Genomic DNA, 26,017 nt, shown 5'->3' with positions numbered 1-26,017 from the left:
TGTTTAAATGCTAAAAATGGAGAAAAGTAAACAATCATTATTTGGTTCAGTTTGATTTGTGTGCTGTATAGCAGTACAACATTAAGAAAACAGGATATCTATCCCAGTAAAATGTCCTTAATCTATTTTAAGTCCTCAATACCCTTTTAAAAAGGTCTGCCTTTGCCACACCTCAGTTATGGGTGTGAGCTTTTTGCTTTTTTAAAATACAAAAAAATCTGTAAACTGCTTTAAACTTATAGAAAGTTGAAAATCAAACCATAAGTGATGAGCAGGCTGTAATTGCTGAATATTAAAGAGGGTTTATTGTAGGAAGTACATATCAGCCATAACTAAAGGAAACACTAAATTCTCCCAAGATTAGCTTTCAGTTCAAGATCAGAAGCAACATCAGGATCCAGAAGGCATGCCTTTGAAAACAAAGAATAGGGAGTTCTGGTTTATAGGTAAAATAAAATTATACATTGCCAAATACAACACTGGTAAGGTCTTTTAAGTTTTGTAGACATCAGAGATAATCTACTTCTTAAGATACTAAAGATAATATATTCAGCATGAAGTCCCCGTTTCTAGTAACAGAAAAATTCAGTTCTTTAAAATTAGCATAATCTACTACAGTGTTAGGTTTGGTTTCAAAAATATATATTTTTTGTAATATTTGTTGCTGTGGCATGTGCTGGCACCACAGCCAAAAACTGTAAGCAGAAATCTACTTACAGATTGAGTTGTTTTCGTTCACTTCCATTATTTATGCCAGTACCCTCTTGCACACCCATAATCTCTTCCTTGAATCTTTCAAAACTGCAGCTGGTCAGTTATTTAAAAAAGCAACCAATTTTCATTTTAAATTAGTACAATTGTAAAATTAACAACATTATTCTCTGGGCACAAAAGAAACTGAACACACCCACTACTTGTCTTCTACTTGTTCTAACATTACCCCTTCAGGTACTTTCCTTCTTTACTTGGTCTGTCCCTCCTCTAGAGTTGTAGCTGTAGTGATGCATGGCACCAGTCAACAGCAATAATTTCCCTTTCTACGAAGAAGTTACTGACATATCTATGTCAGTCTCAAATGTATTGCTACCGAATGATGAGTGAAAGTTGTGAATTTTTGTCAGTTCTGTTGGTAACACTAGCCTAGACAGAAAATGGGATTATACTCACATGAAGCCATGCAGGAATGGAATCCTGACATATTTCCTCCATGCTTTAAGTCTTACCTAGGACTACTGGCTACAGTGCTCATGCCACCCCACCTGATATTCTGTTCCTGATTTCCTCATCCTATCCTCTGCAACACTTTTTACAACAGAGAAACAACGTATTTAAAGTGCATGAATTCCTACACAGGATCACCTGTTCTGCTAAGTATCTTCTGCTGTGGGCTTTCCTGAGTAAAGAGCCACAAAACTTGTCAGCTGATAGCTTACCATTTGCATAATTCTCCATTTAGTTGGACTGCACCACACAGGGCCTTGAAGTATTTTAATTAAGGAAACAAATGATCTCTGCACGGAGATCATAGAGAATCTTAGCAAGACTGCATCCATGCTCCTACACTCCCTTCAGAGGGCATAATCATATTTCCCTGCCTGTACTTTTAGGCATCTCTAATGTAATTTAGTGTTTTGTTTGCTTGTTAGTTTCTTAAAGGCCATGATTAATCTTTTTCTTCAGGCAATAAATCTTACTTCAACTTCAGCACTTTAAAAAATGTGACCTATTTTTCTTCTACATACCAGTAATAGTAGATCCTCAGCTATCAGTAAAAATGTAAATGTGAAAATAAGCATGAAAAACAGTTAGACTGATTTAAATATCATTAATGAAGGTACTAATTGTTAGAGATTCTGAAGCAGAGAGGAAAAAATATATTTTTTTCAGTTTGAATGACAGCAAATCAATCAGAGATAAAATTATTAAAATAATTTAAGTAATGTATTTTGCAAGCTCTTCATTGTGGTGACTGACAGTGAATTTTTTAAATTTGGTAGAATGAATTGTTTTACTTAAGCAAGTGTGCAGGCAATGCCCTTCAAGACTATTTTTAGTAGTTTTCAATTTAAATTTATCGCTCTTCGTTTTCTTGCACGGATTGTTAACGTTATTTATGTTGGAGCCTTTAATATAACCAAACAGCAAGTTTAAAGGCTCAAATCCAAGGCATCACTCGATCTCAGGAGCTATAAATTAGTCCGTGAGACTTTGCCAGCTTACCATAGAATAATATTTTTTAGCAGCAGCTTGGTCTTGCTGTACACCTCGGCCAAGATGGAGGCATCTAGCCAAGTAGAAAGCAGCCATGGCGACCCCTTTGGCTATGTAGGTTGGAAGACAATCAGTCATCTTTGCTAGCATATCTATGTCGTCATTTTCTGTAGTCCTGTGGTAGAATTTACAGCATTAGGTTAGATAACGCATTTAAGTCAACTGTATTCCTATAGGACTTGATAATAACTCTTTTCCATTTATGTGTAACTATCCAAGATGAGCTGAAATTTACTTGTAATCAGCTGGCCAAACCGCATTCTCCTTTTCACTGGTTTGAAGTTGGGATTACTTGAATAACGTGATACTAAATACAAGAAAGGTAAATTTTACAGTCACTTTCACTGAATCTATACTAGTTATAAAAGGCAGTATTTCACACTAATTGTACCTATTAAAACATAACAATATCCAAGATTCTTGATAGGATATTGGCAGACCGTGGTAATCTGAGGATTTTGGACATACGTTGAGAGCCTGATGTTATAAGACCTACTTATAAAAACGACTGATGACTACTTCAGCTCAATTACTCTCTCTTCTGCATGCATCTGTCTGCTTGCTGTCACCTTGTTTTCAGCATGTTGTTTTTACTAAAAATGTTTGTAGCAACCAGAAGGACCATGTGAACATTGTCTTAATGATGAGGTTATAATTACAATTGTTACTACACTTTTAAGTACAGCATTTCAAAGTGGAAATTGATTTTTTTCCAACTGGTATCTTAAAATGGAATCCCCTAAACTCATGTTCTTTCCAGGTAACAAAGGTAAATATATGTTTCTTTGTACATCGTTTTAGGGTTTTGTCATGGCAAATAGTCACAGACTCACAGAAAAGAAAAGAAAGGAGTAAGTCATAGCTATGTCCTATAAAACAGTGTTTATGAAAGATTGTTCTGACTCTCTGCAAGTCAGTGCCTGCTAAATCACTTGAACAAGTTGGCTGCAATATGCTCCCACCTAATTCAATCCCATTAACAAATGCAGTAACAAAAAAGAACCACTTAACAAGAACATTTAAATATAATGACAGTAACCTACTACCTCTTTTATCTTTCCTGATGCAGTGTTTTTACCTTCCTTTCCAAGAGATATAAAACAGGACACTGAGGCAAATAATAATATCAATCAAGTCAGACAAGACTTCTAGTTTAGCACACCTGTCTTTAAGAACATGGTATAACAACGGTAAGTGAAACCATATGGGATATTTTTTTTTTTTTTTCAGTGAAGAATATTGGTAGCTAATCAAAACTTCAAACATTGGGCAGTGGTACACCATACATAATCATGTAATGTTGTGTTACGCACAAACATTATATACAAATGTACAGACAAACTGTAATAGGTGTGAACGTATAAGGACAAAGGACTTTTAACAGGAAAGGTACTGATGATTGATACAACTGGTTGAGCTGCTGTGAGAGTTTGCCTCAAGGCCAAATGCAATTCCAATTACTTGGATGTTTCAAATATTTTGGTAGAATTTTTTGCTTAAAAATGGTCATTTATAACTGCAGTGTGGGATTTTATTGCTGTTCTCTGTGAGCACAGTCACAGCCAATGAAGTGCCCTGTTTATTTGTCTGAATAACCTGCACTGCTGCATTGCCTGGAGGGGACATGTTCTAAGCAAGACTAGCTAGACTAAACTGAACAGTTTACTCACAGTGCAAGAGAAAGAAAAGCAGCATGTTCTGAGAGAAAACAACCCTTTTTAGCAATGAGCATAGCAAATAGCATTTATTGCTGACCTGCTGAATTACCAGAGCTGCTGCTATCCCTTGGCATGTACAGGGACAGCTTCTCTCAGATCGTAACACATCTGATTGCCGGACAGCAGCGCCTTCATAAACATACCACAGAAAGCATGAAAGCTGTTGCATGCTGCTTGTGTAAGTAGTTCTTAGCCTCTTTGTATGGTATTTCTAGCAAAAGAATAATCTGACTACTTGACCAAACCTCTGACACGCTTACCAGCTGTGGAAGTTTGTCACAGAAATGTGCTGTTGATCAGCCACTGAATGGCACCACCATTGCTTTTCTCCTCCCATGCCTAGTTCAACGTAGAGAAGCCTGATGCAGACTGGCTGTTTTAATACTGCAGCCTGGCACAGAAGTTGCTATTTCTGCCATACACAAACCTCTCCAGAGTTATGTAGGTAGAGCAGCAAGTCCCCAAGTGGCTGCCTGTAAAAACGCCAGTCAGCGCTTACTTAACTGTGGCTCAGTCCAGCACCTCTGCGCAAGCAGATAATTACCAGAAACCACTTGCACGCAGGTGATGACTAGTTTGTGGTCCAGGCTCAAAAATGCGTACGTAATAGGCATCCCCGTAAGCAGCAACTGATGGAAAGCTAAAGGGTGGTGGCTTGGCACTGCTTGCAGCAGCTACTTCTAGGTCTGCACACTGCTCAGATAGCTTGCTGTGGGATCCCAATTAGTATCAAGGCCTGCATTTCCCATAAATGAGACAGGAACTAGACCAAAATGTTGAGCCACAGAGCAGGGAAATCATGGGGGAGAAGATGGTGGGTAGGAAACACTAAGATAGAGGCTGTGGAGAGCAGAAGAATATTTGTAGGGGTTTAAAATGGAATAGGGAAGGCAGCTGAGTTTGTGGACGAGGAGACAGAAAGGCAGGGTTGAGTGTGGGCTCCTACTTGGGATTCTATTTCAAGTCTGTTTTGCTTCACAGGATCAGAAAGAAAAGTTCATCTGCACCAAATAACTGAGAACTTTATAGTCTTAATTTTGTCTGTGGTTTGCAATTCCCTCTTAAAAAATGAGGTCTTGCAGTTCATTAACTCGACTGTCTCCTGATCTGGAGAGCCAAAACCATAAACTTAATAATCACTTTAATCTAAGTTCCATCATCTTACATGAATACAATAATAACAAATTAACTTCACCTCATTGCTATTGTAGCAGCTGTTGAGTAGAACTTTCTATTGTAATAATATTCCACAAGATGGCCTTGAGCATAGATGTTTCCACGTTCTGCTGCTCCTTTCAGGCACTCCAAAGCAGCCTTAGTGTTCTGATGTATACCTTGTCCATAGAGATACATAACACCAAGCACACCCTGTGATTCCAGACTTCCATTGCCGCATGCTTCTGAATGCCAGAAAAAGGACTAAACAAGAAGCAGAGAGTTGTTTTCTGTGTATTTCCGTGGATGTTTTGCATTAACTAAATGACTTTTTAAGTGATGATATATTCACTTTAATTAGTTATCTTGCATACTGTTTGCTTAAAACCTTTTACATCAACCAGTCTGTAAGAAGTGCTTATAAGAAAACAGATTCTCTGTAAGGCTTTTAAACCTGCTTAATTTACTGTGAGAGCTGTCAGTCAGTGACACCTGCTTGATTTTTTTATTTTTATTTTTTAAAGTGCACTGAGGCTGACAAAACTGTAATGCACTCTATCCTACTCCCTGATACTCCCACTAAATAAATAAATAAATCTCAGCTAGCAGTGTCAAACTAGTCAAAAGTGAGAGATTCAGACCATCTGTTCACATGGGCTTAAATGAACAATAATGTCTAGCAGTGCTTAAAATACAGTTTTCAGAATTAAATATATCACCATAATCTTTCTGTGAAATCCTAAGTTAATCCTAATCCTAAGTTTCAACAACAGTTGAATTCAACAATGAAATTCAGAAGGGTATAAGCGGGCTTTACCTTCCTCAGATCTTTTAGAGCTGACATGGAGTAAAGCATTCCTAAAGTACTCTGGGCCTTCACGCTTGCTTTTGGATTCCCATGGTCTGCAGCAATAAGCCATAACCTAAGAAAATGGGGACAAAGTTCGTTCAGTAACACAGCATCCCAGCATCTGAAACTCATCAGGAAAATTGTCTGCCATTACCTTTCAGCCTCTTCAGTTGAATGTTTAACACCACAACCTTCATAATAAGCTCTGCCAAGATTGTATGCAGCGGCAAACTTCAAGTGTCTTGCTTTTGAGGAATCAGAGTTGAGTATTTTCTTCATGTATTCCACTCCCTTTTCCTACAAAGGAGGTATTTCAATCATTACATACAGACTGGGAAAAGGATGAAGTAACGATCCTGAGAATCTGCCAACATCTGCAAGACAGGTAGTTTTTCAGTTCTAAAACCTCTCTCTATAATACGTGGGGATAGTGTGGATACCAGTTAGACTGGTATTTCATTTGCCTAAACACTTCTTATGTGCTTGTAATTTTTTAAAAAGTTTGATATTTTTGTTTAAGCAGACCTGTGTCTGATAACTGTTTCAACAAATTCTGTTTTGTAATGGCTATTATTCTATAAAATAGATGGCATAAATCTTTACTCAGTTTTCAGTACACCCGTAAAGATTACACTTTGACATCTTGGAACCTAATCTCATCTACTGCCGTTCTTCTTGCATTACTTTTAGAACACCAGAAATTTTCCTCCTCTTTTTAGAAGAAGTTGCTATTCACTTACAATTCAAAGAAACATGTTACTATTGATTTATGATATTATTAGCTAATTTTCCTTCTGTTCCTGCATGAAATCTAGCATACCACATTTTCAAGCATAATTTTGTTTAGCATCTATGTTCACAGGTTAGAAAGTATTTTTAAAAATACTTCTGTGTAACAGATGTTTTACACTTTGAAATGCAGTTATTTGATTTTCATTTTTATAGATTCTATTATCATTTATCTACACGGTTTATTAAAAAGTAACAAACTAATAGCAATTTTTAAACAAGCTAAATAGCTTCCATGAAGTATAATCAAATCCTTATAAGCGAAACTGTAAAACACAAGTTCTCATAAGTGTTTGTCAGATAAACCTATTTTGTTATAGCTGTTTTTGAAAATTCTTCAGCCAAGAACCCTCCTTTTACAATGCTCTGTAAGCATCTGCACCTCATGAAACTATTTCTAAATCAGTGACCCATTTATTTTAAATTAAATGATCAAGTTTACAAAGAAGCTCTTAGTAATTATAGATTGATATTAGAAGAAGAGTAAGAAGTACAGCTAAGCTACTCACGGGGTCTTCATTAGTGCCTAGTCCATCGTAATGCATTACGCCAAGCTGATACATTGCTTGAAAATCCGTATCCTTGATTTTTTCAAATTGTATTAATGCTTCTTGGTACAACCCCTGGGAAAGATAGAATGAATAATGAAGTACACAGAATAAAGAGTACATACCTCAACTTAACTCTCCAGTAGATACCCTCTTACAGTTTTTCAAACTGGAGCATTTCCCTCATAGAAAAAAAAAAAAAATGCAACCACACAAGTGGCAGAAAACAGAAGTAGAGTAAGTCAATAACTGCAAAAACATTGGATAGGGTGGAAGCAATGAGGACTTCCAAATAAGGCTTCATCATTTTAATATATAAATAAAGAAAGAAATGAAAGTAGTGCACAAATATAATCCCTGAAACCAAAAGGTGTCCTGACAAGCCTCTTTCACTCCCCCCTGAAGCCATCTTTTTAATTGAAGTAGATAAGAGCCTAATTGAGATGCACTGTCCTGCTGGACAGACCTTAATTTAGGTGGCCTTGAGGGCCTAAGAGCCACCATAACGTCTCAGCTAAGGGTTGGGTTCCCAAAGACTAAACCAGGATGTTTGAGGAGTTTATGGGTTCAGCTGTCTGCCTCCCTTTTCTTATGAGGGCACTACCTGCAACCGCAGAGATACCAGAAGGGCAGGAGAAACAGGTCTTAGGAATAAACCTGCGCCAGATTCAAGAGATTTGGAGGCCTGCAAACTACAGCGAGTCTTCATCTCATTCTTCTGTAACGACCTCATGTATTCTGCCCCCACAATACATTTAAAATATCCTACGTTTAACTATTTTTTTTGAGTAAACTTGATTTCCTAAAGAAATAAGGCTTCTGCAAATGCTTCCATCTGCTGTTCCTAGCCTTTTTCTTCTGCATATAAAGCTTTTAAATGCATTGGTTAACTTCAATTAAATCTGAAAAGCAGATGAACCTCTCAAAGATCATTCGTATCCTGTAATATGAAAATCCATGCATATATGTGAGGATCTAAATTTATGCCAGTCTCAAGAGGAAAGTAATTAAAGTGCTCTGCAGATTTTTTTTTTTTAGCTAGTTGGTGTGTGCTTTGCCTTAAGATCCCTCCTCACAGCATGTGCCCTGCCACGTGCAGGGATGCTGTTAGAGCAGACCCTGGGGAAGGCACACGTAGCACAGTAGGGAACAAGGAGTTAGGAGCACAGAAGTCCTTGATCTATGGGAAGGCAATTGCAGTGTTATGCTGATATGCATTTTTAGGTAATACGGACATCTATCCCTAAATATGGAAATCAAAGCCTGCTCAAAGAATAAATTTATGGTGGACAGCAATATCTACCTTGGATATCTAGGCCAGCACATCAAGACACAGACAGGCCTGCTGCTCCACAGGACCAGTTTTGCTCATGTTGAGATCAGCCAGTGCAGTAACAAAACCGTTACAGAAAGCTGAAGCCCTGAACAAGTTAATTCTGCTCCTGCTGCTAACCATGAGGCTGATGTACACTGTGCCACATATGGCACTACTAGCAGTACTGAACCATGCACATCCCATTTGAAAATATGAGTTGGAACATGTACAATATCCTTTTCCATCCTTCTGATCTGAGCTATTCCTAGGATTCGGGACCTTAGACACACCTACTCTTAGAGTCATATTTGCATTTTTTTAAATCTGGCTTCACAAGAAGTAGAAGTTTTTCTTCATCTGCCAGCTAATCTGATGCTCTTCCCTGAGCATTTACTTCCAAATACCCAGGCCAATTTTAGCCTACGTGGGCAGGGACAGAAATCCTGCAGATAATGTTTCAGCAAGTTTGATGAAAACTGGTGGCTAGGTAGGGAAGGAAGATTGAGAGCTGTGTCCTAGGTCAGGAACCATTGACACCATAACGAAAGGCACTGTACTTGGCCAGTCAGCTGGCCAAAAAACAACTCAGTTTGGAAGCTGTAGCACAGACTGCCACTTACTTATCTGGGGTGCTTGGGAAAAGTGGAGGAAAAATACATTTAGTAAGAACACCTGGTGATTTTAATGGGAAAAACAGGAATAAACATCTCTTGTAGCTTTTTTTAAAAGGTATTTCTTTTCCCACTGAAATTGTATTGAAAGTTGTCAGCTTTATAATGTCTATTTAAAAAGGAAATCACAACCTCTTCATAGTACAGCTGTCCTTTTAGAAAACATGCCAGAGGATCTCCATCTTTTATTCTCTTCTCCAACAGTTCCTCTGCTTTTGCAAATAAAGCAGCATGGCTGTAGTCCTCTGCTTAAAAATAAACATATATATATTTTTTTCCAAAACAGAACAGATGGAACAGCATCAAAAAGCACACTAAAGCTCTGGAGCTAGTGGTGTCCCCTTTTCACTATGCTTTTAAATGACTAAGCTGAAATAAGGATTGGAGCATCTGTTTTATGAGGAAAGACTAAGCAAGCTGGGCCTGTTTAGCCTAGAGAAGAGGAGATTGAGAGGTGTTTATCTACCTCTATAAATACCCGAGGGGACGATGCAAAGTGGATGGGGCCAAACTCTTCTCAGTGGTGGCCAGTGACAGGACAGGGGGTAATGGGAATAAATTGAACCACAGGAGGTTTCATTGCCATATGAGGAAGAACTTTACAGTTTGGGTGACAGAGTACTGGAACAGGCTGCCCAGGGAGGTTGTGGGGTCTCCTTCTCTGGAGATATTCAAAACCCGCCTGGACACCATCCTGTGTAACATGCTCTAGGTGACCCTGCTTGAGCAGGGGGGTTGGACTAGGCAATCTCTGGACGTCCCTTTCAACCTGAACCATTCTGTGATTCTGTGACATAGTGCTGCTTCGTAAAATGAAAAATAAAGATCAGTAAAGACACGGTGACTTCACTGAAAGCTAAGTTTGACATGGAAGAACAGAAGCGTTTCACACAGGATGTGTTTCCATCCTACATGGGTTACAAGACCACCATTTCTCTTAACTTACCTGGCCCCTCAAGGGCGGGCAGAGCGCTGCAAGCCTGGGGCAGAGGCTCCCCACGCAGCTTCATGATGGCTGCCCGCCTCCCTCCCACCTGCCCCATGGTAGTGAGAAGCGGGCCCGGCCCCGCCATGGTGACCATTGTCTGCGGGGCCTGGGCCTGGGCTGGCGACTGGCACTAGCAGCAGGAGTGCCATGAGGGGAGGTGGCCCAGGGCTGTGGCCATGCTACCTGCCTCGAGCTGGCTGGGGCTCCGAGCCCAAAAAGCCGTTGGGAGGAGCGGGAGGAAGGGAAAGGACATTTCTGGCTGTTGGCCAGTTCCGAGCAGTGTGCGGAGTAACGTGCCCGGCTAGCGCAGGCTGGGGCTTGGGCATTGCCCAGATCGTTCCTACTAGCTGCTGGTCCTGTTGTGAGCTGAACACAGCTAAAATACCTCATGGGAAGCAATTGCAGGCAAAATAACAGAAACACAAAGGATTGTTTCCACCTCTGTTGATAGCTTCTGGCTGTCTCTCTTATAAAAAGATATACAATACCAGAAGGCCACAAGGGCACTTTTAAAAGTCTTTAGCTACATCCCCCCACCCCTTTTTTTTCTTTCTTTCCTTTTTTTTTTTTTTTTTTTTTTTCTAGCAATTGTCGCTCTTCCATTTTTGGCAATGTAATCTGCTTCTATAGCAACAGAGGCAGAGGACGCGGTCAAAATAGAAAAGGAATGCTTGCAGAGTTACGCGGTTAAGCCTGCGGGCTGCACATCGTGTTTTCAGACAGACACAATGACTCTAAGCACCAAAAAAAGTCCTAAAACTCATCCTGATTCATTTTACTTATATGGCATAGTCTAAGAAGTGTGCAGGAAAATAAACTTTTTTAACAGCACAAATTGCTGAATTTAGGAAGCACTTTCTGTGGAAGCCAAGGTACCCTTCAGAAAAGGCGGCTCTGGGTGCCTTGCTGCTTTTCTTTCTGCAGGAGTGTGCTGGTGTGGGTGTGAGGTCCCACAGCTCAGCTTGGTGTATCCCACTGCTCATACGCATTTATTAGGACCAGTTTTTCCAATTTCACCAGCTCAATACCTATGCAAAGCGAGTGGCTTGAGACACAGCCAGCACAGGGGCAGGAGAGTTCTGCGGGCACAAATGAGATGGGCGCAATGCGACACAGAGCTCAGGAACTAATTAACAGCAAGTCTTAAGAGAGCTGCAGCTGGTGGGATGGAGGTGGTTAGGCTGGAAAGATGGGATTGCTCAGGTGGGGAATCGCAAACCTGTGCACTACTGAGGTAATTAGTGCTGGGGAGGGAAGGCCCTCAAAGGAGAACATGCTGGGGTGATCCAAGGCTGCCTGGGTTTATGTGACTGCTGGAGGTTTGTGCTTGCAGTTGCTTAAAACTTGCTTAAAACAACTGTGGATTTCTGGCATGTGCGTGGAGGGAGGTATTCTGTCCCTAACAATTCTCAGTTAGGAGTGTAGGGGTTTTATTTGTTTATTAACTAGTTTGCTTGTCTAGCTGTTCAGGGAAAAAAAAAAAAAAAAAAAATAGTAGTATGAAAGGAGAGATGAAAACTGTTACATAGTGAAATGCTTCAATTGTGCTGACATATTGCATATTTACCTGGAATTCTGCACCTTTAAAAAAAATACTATATGTGTGTTCATGTTCCACTACTTAAATAATTTATATTTATTTTTACAAAGGAGAAGCAACGGGCACAAACTGAAGCACAGGAAGCTCTGGCTGACTATGAGGGGGCACTTCTGTACCGTGAGGTGACAGAGCGCTGGGACAGGCTGACAGAGAGGTTGCACAGTCTCCTTCCCTGGAGATACCCAAACCCCGCCTGGATGCCATCCTGCGCAGGGTGCTCCAGGTGACCCTGCTCAGCAGGGGTTGGACTGGGTGACCTTCCGAGGCCCCTTCCAACCTCGGCCATTCCCACACAGCCCAGGGCCGACATATGCCGGGTCCCCTCCCTCAGCAGCCTCCGTGCGGGACGTGTGGCGGCGCCGCGGCGCCATGGCCGCCCGCCGCTGGCCGTGCGGGCGCGGCGCGGGGAGGCGGCTGTGCTGTGGGCCGGCCGCCCGCTGCCTCCCCTCCCATGGGCGCCCCGTGGCGGCCGTGCGGGGCCGGCTGCCGGCGCTGGGCGGGGGCTGTGGCCGCCAGGGTCCCCTCCCCGAGCTCCGGGAGCCGGCCGCGATGCGGGAGGTGAGGCTGGGGCTGGAGCAGCCAGCAAAGCCGTGCGGGCTCGCTGTTCGCTCTCGGAGGATGAGTGCGGTGGGAGGCGAGGGGGACTGGCGGTGGTGCTGCAGCTTCCCCCGTGCTCCCTTTCAGCCCGGCGGCGGCTTCAGCGCCCTGTTGGAGGCGGGGACCGGCGTGAACGCACCCGCGGATGCCTTCGGCCAGTCCCCGGCTCACCTGGCCGCGGGGGGCGGCGAGGCTTGCTTCCTGCTGTGGCAGCTGCAGACAGGCGCCGACCTGAACCAGCAGGTAAAAACGCACGGGTGTCGTTTCTCCCACTTCTAACCTCCCGTCAGGAAGCTCGCCTTTTATATTTATTTATTTTGCTAACCTGGGAGAGGTTTTGTATATAGACAGCTGCACTGCATGAGGTGTCTGGGGTTGCTGATTTTACAGCAGCTTTATTCTATTGTGAACCAGCAACCCTATCTATACCGCCGTAGCTATTTCGTACTGCTGCATATGGTGCTTTCACACTGTGCAGCTGTCAAAAATTTCTTTTAATAGAAATGAGTATTCTTTCTGCCTTTCAAATTTTGCCCCCGCATCCTCTGAATGTGCGGATTTTTCCTCTAGCTGCAGCTTTTAATTGGTCCATACCTCTGAGTTTGTAGCAGCAAGCTGTCAGTCAGTCCCTGAACAGTGCTGAAAGGTGCAGTTGATCAGCACCCTAATCAGCACCAAAACGTATTCTGTGTAAATAATCTTTATAAAGCTAAGGTTAAACCCTGAGTATAGCATGGGACAGCAGTCCTACTGCTCTGTTGGATTATCAGAATACATTAAACAAATGTTTACTGGCAATTACTGAGTATACTTCACTAGCCATATTCCTTTAATCTCTCTTCAATTCACAACCAACCGGTATACAGAACACCACTCAAAACAGTCATGTTGGAGAACAAAGTAGCTTCATCCTATTCCTTTTCTTTCAAACAACCTATATATATATATATATATATATATATATAACAACTGTTTTATACGTTTAGGATTGCCTTGGAGAAGCCCCAATTCATAAAGCAGCAAAAGCTGGGAGTTTGGAATGTCTTGCTCTCCTGGTTGCTGGTGATGCCAAAATTGAGTAAGTTAAGCTACATCTAATCATTTCTGTATCAGCTCTCAAAAGATGCATGTTTTGTACACTTTCTTGTTGAGGGTGCTGCTAAAAGCTGCTGTCAGCTAAAGCTGACAGCATGGCTGTAGACATACAAGCAGTATCAAAAGCAGCAATACGCATGAACACATTACATAGACCATATGCTGTTCAGTTCTGTGTTGAAGTAACTGCTAAGAGAATGTTCTTGCTCATAGGTTCTTGTTGATTTTCCATTCTAGTGTTGCACTCATCTTACTCACACCTTTCTGATACACTAAGCCAGTCATAGTTTGGTGACAGATATGTTTTTAAATAATTACTCCTTTTTGCATTTAGTGGCAGCACCCACTATCACTAGAGCCCTATCCTTGGCAAACCTTCTTGGTGTTGATTCTTTGTACTTCTGATTAAACTTATCACTTAATGAATCTTGATTGTTGTTTGCTCATAATACATATTCCAATTCATATGAATTGTGACTATTAATTTTGTGTTTCAGCTTGTGCAACAACAGTGGGCAAACAGCAGCAGACCTTGCACTGGCTTGTGGCTTTCTGAAATGTGCCAAGTTCCTGAAAACAATTCAGCACACTCAAACTATGAAACTGAGAGGACAGTCTAGCTCCTCACTAAATGGCAACCACAGCATGCTGAGCGAGGATCTAGCAGCACAGGAACAAGAATGGGAAGCAAGCAGATCAACAAGCAGAAAGAGGAGAAGGTCAGATGGTGTGTAATACCAGTGGCTTACCATTTGTTGTATTTCTAATCTTTTTCTTTTTTGTACTTTTAGCAGTTAAGTAAATAAGTTTGGTGATAGATGCAGGTAAGCTGGATGTAGATGCCTGCCAGTAAGTCCTGCTTTGCATATGTAATTAAGGTTATGGTCTTGTAAAAAATGGATATTGTGTTTAGAATGGCACTGAAAAGTTTACCTATAATTTTTTTCTTTCTTGATGTTAAAGTATTCTGAACAATGTACGAATGGAGTAGCTGACAAAGATAGCAGTTTTACCCATACCACAACTGTGTCTTTTGATGACATTAGATACAGGCTTATTTACATGTATGTGTTCATGTGACAGATCTGTCTCTTAGCTGACAAAAGAAAGGGTTTGTCACCTCATTGTCAAATTCAGGGGAACCCAAAGTCTGAGAAAACATGACTGGACTATCAATTGAGTAACTTGTTGCATGCTGTTACATTGTCTCCTTCTGAGAAGGAGCAAAACTCATTTATTTTTACTTCTTACAGAAGACTGTTTTTTCCCAGAATAGTTGTATTCATACAGCTATAAATAAATAAGCATATAATAACTTAGTCTCTCCCTTTTTTCTTTGTAAATGAGAACAAAGTCCATAAAATTCAGTACACATGCTTTTTTTTTTTTTTCCCTCACCCTTATCTAAAATACTGTTACCAGCAGTAACAGCAGGAAATGATGGCTTTGAACAGATTCATACAGCAAAATCCAGCTGGCTATACAGAACCTGAAGTACGTTTTTTTTTGGCAAGAAAAAAATTCATAAAAGAAAAGGATCAGACATTTAATCTGTAAAACTTTTTAGCATAAAATTGCTATACAAACAAAGTTATCTTAGCCAAAAGGAAAGAGTTTAAGTTACTTGATAAACATTTGTAGGAAATACAGTTCACAGCAGGTAATTCCCTTATTTTTCAGAGGTCTCATTAAAAAAAATAATCTTGATTTAAATTATGTAAGTAATATTTCTATTTCAGCTGGGTTTTGATTACCTGAAAGCATTAGTCTAACTAACAAGACAAGTTATATCTAGATATCTGCTAGTATTCTGGCTTAGCATGTTCCAGCCCAGGAGTGGAATTTAAATAGTTTTTGGTCGTTGAGGTAGGCACAGGTTGTAGTAGGCATCCTTGTTCCAGAAGTCTGGGCCCTTCCATCCACACCAACCCTGGCCAAGAAAAAGCAAGATAAAATTTAAATTACTTAATGTGAATTCTGTTTTCCTTATCAATTACAACTGTATTTATCTTACTCATTTTAATCTAAGCAGTATGAGTTATTTTCAAGTACCTACGAGCAGTGACAATTTTCAGACAGTTCTGTGCACGCCTTGAAAACACATTAATGGAAAACACTTAACAAGAGTTTCTCCAATTCCCCTCACCCAGCTTTCCAGCTTGGTTTCTAAGTAGTAGCATCTTCTTTCTATACCCCACTGTCTTCTGCTGCTACGGTGTCACTCAGTTTCCACTTCTTTTGTCTTGAAGAATGCCTTCTTTAGAAATAGTTCAAATTTCAGGGCCAAACTGAGCTCTTAATTTAAAAAGGTGGGGGTGGGCTGTTTGTCATGATTTAGCAGCAAATCAGTCTAATAAAGCTCTTAAGCCCTACAAGACTAGGATGTAATTATATATCAGGTGTTTCCAATAAAAAAAAGCTGCCAACTTACAGCCTGCCTCAATTCCTGTTCTCCCCTGCCACTTTTGATGAATAAAAGGATTTCTGCCTTTCTTTTTGTCCTCCTGGACAAAAGTATTCTTGAACACCTTATTCAAGATAATACCTTATCCAAGTTGTAGCCGTTCAAGCTACAACTGTTAAAGACTGTTTCGGAAACCAGCAATGACTAACATACAGGCAAGTTAACTGGGATCAACGCTTCCTCCATAAGGAATGGAGAAGCTGCAAAATGGCCAGTCCCTAGTTTGCTATACATCATTGGTTTAATGCCAAAATGTATCTATATGTGTGTGTATATACACGTGCGTTAATCTCACCTTTTCCAAAATAACATGCAGATCTTCTCCTCCAGTGTAATGTGGGTCTAGAATCAAGTATTTTATTTGCCCTGTAATCTCATTCCAAGCTACTCCTAATATCGTGTGAGCCAAAACACCTCCACCTAAAATAGAAGAGAAACAAACTGTTAGAAAAAAAAATCACTGAGACTGGCTAAATATGCAAATTGCTAAAATTTAAATATACTTTTCAGCTTTAATATAAGTACTCTTCATTTTCTGAACCACTGCTTGCTTGGAAATACTTTCATTAATTTTAAGTTCTTATGAGTGGCATTTCCAATGATATCAATATTTTAGATTATTTAAACATGCATACTGGTCTTAGGAAGAATTTAGATAAGGAATGATGCTTATCTCTTCAAAGACAGAAAACCCCTCTTCTTCTGTGGTGGGAAGTTTTGGGGAACTGTATGAACCTCTCTCACCTAGAAAGCACAAGTCAGCTCTTGAGTTCTGATTTTAAAAGCAGCTTTTGAGAATACCATTCAGATTGATCTTTGTTACTAGATTTCAGCTTGAGGCTGGGTGAAATGCCAAATGCAAAAGATACCAGCCAGACTGAATTCATGGTTTCCTATGCTGCCTTGGAAAGAGTATCATTTTTAATTCATCTGGAGTTTTGATAAACTCCTGTACAGTAAACTGAAACAGGACTAACTGAAATTAAATGCAGCAGAGGAAGGCTACAAACATTCACTGGCAGTCTCTGATACTCAAGCACTTACCAATCATAATCGGAGTTCCTTCAGTCTTGAAATGGTTAGCAAGCTCCCTTCCCTGCAAAGCTAGTTCAGAACCCTGGCTAGGGAAGAAATACAACAAGAGATTTGTCATCCTCACTATGCTTGGTTTTCCAATTATCCATTATACTCATTACTGCATAAGTAACTGACTAGAAAGTGGCTTAGAATTCTTCTGCTAAAACAACCGAACTCCTTGGGATAGTCTGAATAAAATTCTTTATGCAACTTTATGTAGGACTCATACCCAGCTTGCTTTTAAAAAATCAAATCAGAAATACCATTAGGCACCTGGTCAAAGCAACATTGAGCTTGGCTTGATTTATTTTCCCTGCTTTTCTGTTCAGCTTCGCCACAGATAAGAGTAGTCTACACGGAAGAGAAAGGCGTACGCACACAACACATGCACGTACTCCAGGATTCAGAGCTCACTTTCTTCTGAAGGAGCCTCACGGTCCCCTCAGAAGACGGATAGTACTTCCAAAAGTGGTGGCAGAAGCTAGGCAAGAAAACACATACAGATATGTTTAATATAAAGAAGCAAAGACAGGATACCATGGTTAATGTTTCAGTCAAGTTGTGCGCCTGCTTTTCCAATTCCTGGAGAAATGGATTAAATGCAGAGTGCAAAACAGGAAAGCTGGGAAATGGTACGGTACATTTGCAGTAAAGGATTCAGTACTGAGGGTGCAGCTGTGAAGTCCTATTTCCATAAAGACTTAGAGGTGCTAGCTGAATATAAGCCCAAGACAAAAAACGCTCTCCACTGCTAGTGACCAGCTCAAAAAGGCTGCCTGACATCTCTTCTCAGCATGGTAGCAAGGCTGCCGTTACATAATCCTGAAGAACACTGGTGCTCCCTTGTAGCAGCACTGTGAGCAATTCTACCCAGTTCACAACTGAATGTGTGCTGTATCCTTATGCACAGGAATAAAAACTGTCTCACTAACAGTCACAGCTGCTATAAATAATAGGTGGATCATCTGCAAATATAAGCTGTGGAACAAGGAGATTAAAATTGGCTGTATAAAGCCTGACAAAATACTGAAGAAATCAATTATTTTCCTACCATTAAGAATAACCATCACCATGGTTACGTGCCCTTTTACAATACTCCCAGTAGACTTTAGTCTAAATAAACATAACTTATGAGCAGTATTTTGACTAGCATTTTCATACGGGCTAGATTAGCATTCATTCTCTATTTCGTTATTGTATTTATCACAAAATGTTCAGGGATTTATTATTATGCTTACTGCTGTCCAAGTGACAGAAGTCCAGTAATTTTATTTCTGATAAATACTGAACATTATTCTTTTTCTCCCACATATATTTATAGGGTTCTTTATTGCATATAAAAGTGTCAGATTGTCAGAACGGAAACAAATACCTTGTTTTATGTCACACAAATACAGGACAGAGAGCACTATTTCTAGGCTGCTCAGCAGTTTGCCTCAATCCTGAGCTAAAAGGTTAGCTCTGTGGATGAGGCAATAACTTACCGTCAACATGTATGCCATTCATTATGACTGCCAGGCTGTGGGCCTGTTCCAAAAATTGTGTGATGGATAGGCAATAGGCAGACCCCCCCCCCCTTTTTTTTTTTTTTTTTTTTTAAATTTCACATCAGTTTGCACATAATTAAGCAAGTTATAGAAAATGCAAACTCAACCCCAAGATCACAAGAAATTCATCAATACCCTAACTTGTAAGCACCTCCCATTCACCTCAGAACAACCAAAGGCAGGAATACAGGGTTTATGAACAGTGAGCTCTTAAAATATAAATTATCTGTTATTATCCCTATTATCCCACATTTTATAAGGGTAATTTGCATCGTAAGGCATTCAATATCTTTAATAATTACTGAACGACTAGAAAGATATTGATTCTTACCTGACAAAGAGTATTTTTGATGTTATTCCAAAAAGTTGATTCAGAACAAGCTGTACCTCAATAGAGCCAATCCATTGCCGTGACCCAACAAATGCTGCAGGTTTGTCTCCAGCATCAACCAGTGCCTTTGCCATGTGAACATGAAGAAAAAAAGCAAACCTCAACAACACGTAGTAGACAGTTCCACCATTTTTTGTGAATAAAGCTGGTTTATAAAGACAGGAATGTGTTTTATATCTGGCCAGTCAAAAGCAAAGAAATGGTTATTGAATTCATTCATTGTGGTTCTGTTTTGGAGATGCTACTTAGACACTGACACAGGACAGTCCCAGTAAGCACATTATATGACCCCAGATCCAGAGGCAGACTTCAAGCTGAGCACCAAGCTACCTAACGCTGAAATGTACCATCTGTGCTGCAGAAACCACCTCACAGACTGGACTCGTACTCAAGACACCTCAGAAAAGGATGCATAAAATAGCGCCCCAAGGAAGAGGCCACCAAAATACACCAAGGGTTGGGGTTTATTTTAAACTATTTCAAATTCAGAGGTTTACATGTTACAAGCAGCTCTTGAGGTGCCTTTTCTGCTCAGGATAGACAGCCCACTAAGTCTCCCAAAGGCTGCTGTCCAGCACGCTACAGGAGTCTATGGAATTGAGATCGTTTTATGTTTAGGGGCAGACTGAGGAATCATCAGGAAATGCAATTTTTATTTTAATGCTCACATCCCTGTTAGATAGGATGCAAGTCATTTTTCAGAGTGAGCCATACTTGGTTAGAAATGTTGAGTAAATAAATATGATACAAAACGCCATTTTTAGAAGACTGAAGATAACTGCAATATTTCCTGCTAGGCCTACAGTATTAGCTACCCAAACATACTCTTTTTCTTCAGTACCATTAATAGAAATGACCATATTCAGGTACACATTCAAATTCACAGAAGAAAATTAAGTGAAAGGAGGTTCAAAAAACAAAAAGCCTGCTACTATCAAAGGTAAAATTGCAAAAAAGAAAGCAGTACATCAATGCGTAATGTCTGGGGACTCAACTAGCTGTCACTGAAGACAAAAGACTGTTAGAATGTTAGTACAAGGAAATACTAGAAAACTATTCTGATGAATCTTATTTGTGCACATAAACATTTGGAGACGGGTCTCCTATTATAGAACTTGATAAACAGTAATTGATGAGCACTATAGTTCCATTTAAGAGAGAAAAATATCACACAAATTTTAAGTCTAAAATGTATCAGTCACATAAAAGTTATCTATAAATGTTTCTAAACAATTACATGCGTATAAAAGAATTACTCTGCCCACGTGTTATGTACCTGTTGAATTTCCTTGTGTGTTGGTATAGGTGCATTTATGTAACCTTGGTGCCTGAACCACGAGCAGACAGTCTGCAGAGACCGATAAGCACAGCCCCAACCACTGTCATCAATGCGATCCTGCATATAGTGGTGATAGCTGTATGTGCCATGTACTAAATAAACCTGCACAGAACAAGAAAATACAAATTAACCTGGTTGCACTTGCATCAATTTTCAGAGAAGTCCTACTTACGTTACTTGTACTGTTACATATCTTTCAGTTAGGGGGTTACAAGTCTTTGGAAGAATTGATTGTGTTATTCACACATGACCACTCCTGTTTTGTCTCCTCAATATCTCCATTCACAGTTTTATTTTCTTGTACTGGTTCTAAGAAACTTTTAAAATACATGACAAAAACATGAGGTATCCTTTAAAATGTTGTACAGTATGTTACCAGAAAATGCACTTGAGGTGTGAGCAGGCACAGGACAACTACAGCTACAGCAATACCATTTTGTGCAGAGAAGCCATTTTGCTTAAAAGACCAGATCCGTTCCTGTGCCCTTTCTTTCTCAACCGATACTGATGATTATTAATTGATAAATTATTAATTATACTGATTATTAAATTAATTCTGTTAACAACAAATCTCAAGCAAAATAAAAAGTAATTTCTTTAAAGTGATTCAATTTAAACGTACCATACCAGACTCTGTCCCAGGTGAATTAAGATGTAAATGGGGGTTTCTGAGATAGCCATCTTTGTATGGTTCATCTGGAAAATGGTAAGCATTTGCTCTCTTTAAGTATGGTCTGTCATATGGTAGGTTGAACAACGTGTGTAATTCCTGCATGCAAGTTAGAAGAAAATAAAGAGCACAATTCAAATTTTGGATTAAAAGAAACACCACACTGTAGGTAATAATAGAAACAACCATTCTTAACAAATAGTTTAGCTAATGTAGCTAGGCACATTGTAATATATTATTATTCAGCATGTGTGTTTATTGCTAAACCTCACCTCTCTAAGGAAGCTCATGGGAGCCTACCTGCCATCTGATGAGCCTGCTATTTCACATAGTCCTGTTACAGAACGCCTGTCTCTGGAGCCCCATTCAAGATATCATGAGTGAACATGCCTTGTGAAAGTATGATAAAATTATCTTATTTCAGAGGGGTTAAGAGTAAGAGGAATGATGAGATCATCTAGGATGTCTACATCACAGGTAATAGATTTTACACAGATGATCCAACACTGAACCAACTATATTAGCTACAGAAACACTCAGCAATCAGTAGATAAACGTGAACAGAAGAGAGAGAGCAGGAAAGATATAAGTGGAACTGGTGCCTGCAAACACAAGGAACAGATTATGTTTTATACACCCAGTAATGCTTCATCCAGAAGAGAATGAAAAATCCCCGCGGCTTCTACACATCTAAACAGGTAAAAGATTCTTTCCCCGCTCTCAGTATGTAAAACTGCATGACCTGAATGTTTTCTGCCAGATTGAGAGCTTTCAATGTGAAAGGACTGCAACATCAGAACATTTTCACACTTCATCCATATTCCTTTTTCTAGATGTGTCAACCCAAAGGCAAAAGCAAAATCTAAGGCTGGTCAACTGTAAGCAACAACAAAAGCACCCCAAAGCAAAACACAAAACAAAAAAACCCAACCCCATATCATTTCAGGCAACTTGTTAAAGCTTGGAAGCAATAATGTACTAAAAGAAATCTGATATTCTACAATTGAAGAGGAGAATTCAAAGAATCTAGCACCAGAAGTGTTATTTAGATAGGATTTGTTTTAGATCAGGCCCATGTAGTTCTAAAATTTCTGTTGCTCACTTACAGAAAATGCAATCTGATATATTTTATAAAATAGCTTCCAAACAATCAATCTTATACATTCAGTTTACTGCTTCAGCTACAATAATAATAATAAATAAATAAAACACAACTGGTTCTGCTAGTATTTGTTGTATGCTGGCTAAATGGAAAATGTTACCTTTCTGTAACTTTCTAGCTGATCATCTGAAATACCTGTAGGATACGAGATTGTTACAAGGTGAGTTTTTCCTGGTAACATGAAATGAAATTGTTCTGGTACAACAATTGACGTTCCCTTCATATATTTCATGATACATCTTTCCATATCCGTTAATTGCTTGTGAATTGCTTTCACCAGCAGATTTTGTACCCTGTGAAGTATAAGGGAGAATACTTTAGTAAAAGAACAGTGGTGGTGACTCATTTTCTTTCATAGCTCGAAGTCAAACAATACTCGTATGCACATTTGCACCCGCCCTGATGAACTTCTTACTTCCATGCCCCCTTCAGTCCACTCCCACGGAGGACAAAACCTCAGAATGCTTGCTCTAAGCACGTCTACACACAGAAATTACTCCCTAGTGATTCAGCTGTCTGAAGATTCAGCTGCACTTTCTCTTATCAGAAACACAACCGAGTGTTTGCTGAAATAGAAGTTACATATATGACTAAGTATTTATAAATATTTTGCATTTTACACAAAGTTCTTAGTTATCAAATCTATCAGACACTGACAAACCGTATTTTTTGTAGACGGCAAAATGACTGGGTTTCAAGATATTTAAAACTAACAGATATCTGAAGGAGCTATTATTACTTACACAGTCAAATTCTAGTACAAGAATACTATATGCTATTTTATTAAACCGATTAATGATAACAATAGCTTTCCTTTGTTACTTTCAAGGAAAAAAAAAAAAAACAACAAACAAAAACAAAAACAAAAACAGAACAGAAACAAAAAGAAATTGAAGAATTCCAAGTTCAGGATAACACTTACTTTCCCCATGTTTCTTCTGGAGAAACAGACAAAACAACATCAACTGGTAAAGTCATATTAATGTAGTGGTGTTCTTTATTTTCCCTTTCAATGACTGGAGCCAAAGCATCTAGTGAAGATGTCATCTCTAACATGAGGTCTATATTGATTATCTGCTGCTGCAGAGAATAAAGACACCACTAGTACATCTCCAACAATGCATACAGCAAGAAGGCAAAAGGAAAACTGTATAAGTTTGAGATCAAGCTCAGTAATAAAATAATTGGGTTAAAGACTAAAACTTGTATGTATTGATCAACTGTAAATAGATCTCTGCATTTATGCAGAGTCTAAATAATTTTAAAGGGATTCTTCTGAGTCATTTAAATGCCTATTTTTACAGATAAGGCTGGAGAGAGCAGATTAACAACTCAAATGATAGGTTGTCTGATGTAATTTGTTAGTGTGGTGAGATACATACCGTATCTTGTAGCTTTTTATCCTTTTTTTTGCCAAGCTTTCGTCGGGTCTCGTCATCTTGATCAAGGCTGAAGTGTCAACAGAAAGAGCAATTTCTATAAAATGTAATTAATGTACTTAAAATCTATATATATAATTTTTAATCTACTCACTGTATAAATCGTTTTATCTCTTTACAAGCAGAATCATCAGTCAGCTCTGGAACAGTGTTGATACCACTGTTAGGCCACACGTAGACTGGACTATGGCAAATTCTTAACACAAGAACATCTGAGGACAGCTTGTTTGCGAGATCACTGAACACATATCTTAATGCCTTTTTTGCTGATGCCTCTGAAACACAAGGATACAATTAACTTAGAAAATTCTCTCACTTTTGTGATAGCTGCTGGACAAATGTAAAAAATCAATAAGTTTTGACATCAAATAAAAATATAAATACTGTGATGATCAGAAAAATGACAATGTAAACAAAACCTGAGATAAGATCTCATTCAGCAGGCCTGTCTTAAACATTCACACTCATCTACCTGAACATAAGCATATTGTTTCTCTCAGCTTCTGAGCAACAAGAAGAGCTGAACGGAATGATTTTAAACTAAAAGAGGGGAAATTCATACTAGAGGTTAGGAAGAAATTCTTCAGAGGGTCGTGAGGCACTGTCACAGGCTGCCCAGAGAAGCTGTGGATGCCCCATCCCTGGAGGTGCTCAAGGCCAGGCTGGATGGGGCTTTGGGAAGCCTGGGCTGGTGGAGGGTGTCCCTGCCTATATAACTTTTTTTTTTTTTTTTTTTTTTTTTTTTAATTTTAAGGTATCTGTGACAGTCTTATGGACACACCATCAGTATTTGCTAGCTGAAATGCCAAATCCAAGCCTCCTCTTATTCGAAAGAGTATGTCCATGGCTTCCATATTTACCTAAGGAGAAAAAAGAAGGAATGAAAATAAGTTATTTCAGCATGCTGTGTCTCCAGTTAAAACCGACTGTCATCACACCACACCGTGCAAGCACACCAGCAATTATTACGGGTGCTCAGGGTACGTAAGACCAGCGATGCAGCACATTGGCATATGTCAATTGCATAAGTGGTGTTACAAAAACAGTTCTTAAACACCTTTCCCACCTCAATATGAAAGCATTTATCCTATTCTTTTTTTTTAATATACCATTTATAAATATTTTTTAAAGACATTTGTCATTGGCTCTTATTGCTTCAATCCAAATGATGCGTTTCCCATCTTCGAGTGAAAGCAAACCAAAGACTGCTCTGAGTGTTAGAGTAAAAAGGTAATTAAGCATATCTTTAGGTTCACATTCACCTTGGTTAGGAAGTCATAATTTTGGGAGGAAGAAGATGCAGTGGTGGGGCATAACCTCCAGAAGCCAGGCAGATGTTTCCCATTTGACAGCAGTGCTGCTTATGCCCAGGCATCTCTCAGCCTCAATTTAAAAAATTTAAAAGCAGCTTTTTATTGAGAATTGACTTTTTTTTTAAATTTGTCCGGATCAATTCCTGGTAAAGCTTAACCTACCGCGGCAAGCACAGCCGTGCCAGGACGGAGGAACAAAAACGCGACAGCCCCCAGGAGGCTGAGCTGTGCTTAACCTAGCAGCCCCCAAAAGCAACACTACGTTAATTGCTCTGCGAATTAAGAATAATTCGGTTAAGAATAATTACTCCGAGCCCTTCTGGAAAGACTTATCGCGGAACTCCTGGCTCACCCAGGCCTCCCCCCACAGCCCGCCCGTGCTGCTGAGGGGCCCCAGCCCGCGGCCATGCCGGGCTGGGGGCAGCGCCCCCCCCACTCCCCCATTCCCCGTCCCCCGCCCGGCCTCACCAGGTCCCTCAGCGCCGCGCTGAGACCCTCCGGGAAACGGTCCGGCCGCCTGGCTCCCCCCACCTGCCCCTTTCAGTGGTGTGGTCCTGCGCAGCCGCATGCGCGTTGGGCCGTACCAATGTAGGGAGCGGGGGGGGAGGCGGGGGGGCCGCTCTGCCCTGGGCAACCGGTGCCAACAGAGGCGGACAGAGGGGCGCTGAGGGTGAGGTGGCTGCACGGAGGCGCCCCTCGGTTCCCTCCTCACCCGGCTGCCTGCTTCGCCTCAGCTTGCTGCAGAGCTCACGGCTGGAGCCCCAGCTGGAGGTCTGTGAAACTGTGAAACGTACGAGGTGCGCCCAGCCCTTCTGCAGGGCTTGTAAGAGCCCTGTGAAAATAGCCCACGTCGTCAAAGCTGTTTGCAGCGTGGCGCTGGTGCCTCTCCTCATCTGGTGCCCACACGCCAGATACGGCTCATGTGTGGTATTCATCTCTTGAGTTTTCTGCTGCCTTCGTTATTTCCATGCTTGCCTCTTCCTTCTAGCCCTCGTCGCCATGGTTAATGCCAATATCA

General features: G+C 40.2%; 3 protein-coding genes across 4 annotated transcripts; 1 reads left to right on the top strand and 2 right to left on the bottom strand.

The window, feature by feature from the left end:
* Positions 1-344: 344 nt before the first annotated feature.
* LRP2BP (LRP2 binding protein) lies at positions 345-9,551 on the bottom strand (the record flags this gene model as incomplete). The annotated part of the gene is made up of 7 exons (XM_084285730.1): positions 9,450-9,551; positions 7,293-7,406; positions 6,149-6,291; positions 5,962-6,067; positions 5,185-5,408; positions 2,221-2,386; positions 345-410 (listed from the first exon to the last, which is right to left on the bottom strand). The coding sequence occupies exons 2-7, from the start codon at positions 7,344-7,346 to the stop codon at positions 345-347; spliced, it is 759 nt and encodes a 252-aa protein (XP_084141856.1). The 5' UTR covers positions 7,347-7,406; positions 9,450-9,551.
* Positions 9,552-12,274: 2,723 nt separating this feature from the next.
* Positions 12,275-14,386, top strand: ANKRD37 (ankyrin repeat domain 37; the record flags this gene model as incomplete). The annotated part of the gene is made up of 3 exons (XM_084286046.1): positions 12,275-12,745; positions 13,489-13,580; positions 14,095-14,386. The coding sequence occupies 3 exons, from the start codon at positions 12,275-12,277 to the stop codon at positions 14,330-14,332; spliced, it is 801 nt and encodes a 266-aa protein (XP_084142172.1). The 3' UTR covers positions 14,333-14,386.
* Positions 14,387-14,920: 534 nt separating this feature from the next.
* UFSP2 (UFM1 specific peptidase 2) lies at positions 14,921-25,530 on the bottom strand. Of its 2 annotated transcripts, none has more exons than XM_084285464.1 (12): positions 25,468-25,530; positions 24,468-24,546; positions 23,781-23,961; positions 23,630-23,696; positions 23,170-23,324; positions 22,348-22,540; positions 21,038-21,184; positions 20,353-20,517; positions 19,017-19,141; positions 17,106-17,182; positions 16,357-16,481; positions 14,921-15,527 (listed from the first exon to the last, which is right to left on the bottom strand). In XM_084285464.1, exons 2-12 carry the CDS (start codon positions 24,538-24,540, stop codon positions 15,441-15,443), a joined length of 1,395 nt encoding a protein of 464 aa, XP_084141590.1. In that variant the 5' UTR covers positions 24,541-24,546; positions 25,468-25,530; the 3' UTR covers positions 14,921-15,440. The 2 variants fall into 2 exon arrangements, with proteins under 2 accessions (XP_084141590.1, XP_084141589.1); XM_084285463.1 differs by having other exon boundaries at positions 14,925-15,527; positions 23,170-23,327.
* Positions 25,531-26,017: the final 487 nt, after the last annotated feature.

The sequence above is a fragment of the Netta rufina genome (genome assembly GCF_964035555.1).
Source record: "Netta rufina genome assembly, chromosome: 4".
NCBI classification, from domain to species: domain Eukaryota; kingdom Metazoa; phylum Chordata; class Aves; order Anseriformes; family Anatidae; genus Netta; species Netta rufina.
Note: the sequence above shows the minus strand (reverse complement) of the source record. Positions and strands in the feature narration are given on the sequence as shown.

Bases quoted from the DNA above. Each gene is read 5' to 3' on its own strand.
- UFSP2 (XM_084285463.1), bottom strand. From the start codon at position 24,540: ATGGAAGCCATGGACATACTCTTTCGAATAAGAGGAGGCTTGGATTTG. The intron at 23,697-23,780 runs GTGAGTAGATTA...TTGACACTTCAG, and splicing joins GAGATAAAACGATTTATACA to CCTTGATCAAGATGACGAGA. The intron at 19,142-20,352 runs GTACATAACACG...CACATGGCAAAG, and splicing joins CACACAAGGAAATTCAACAG to GCACTGGTTGATGCTGGAGA.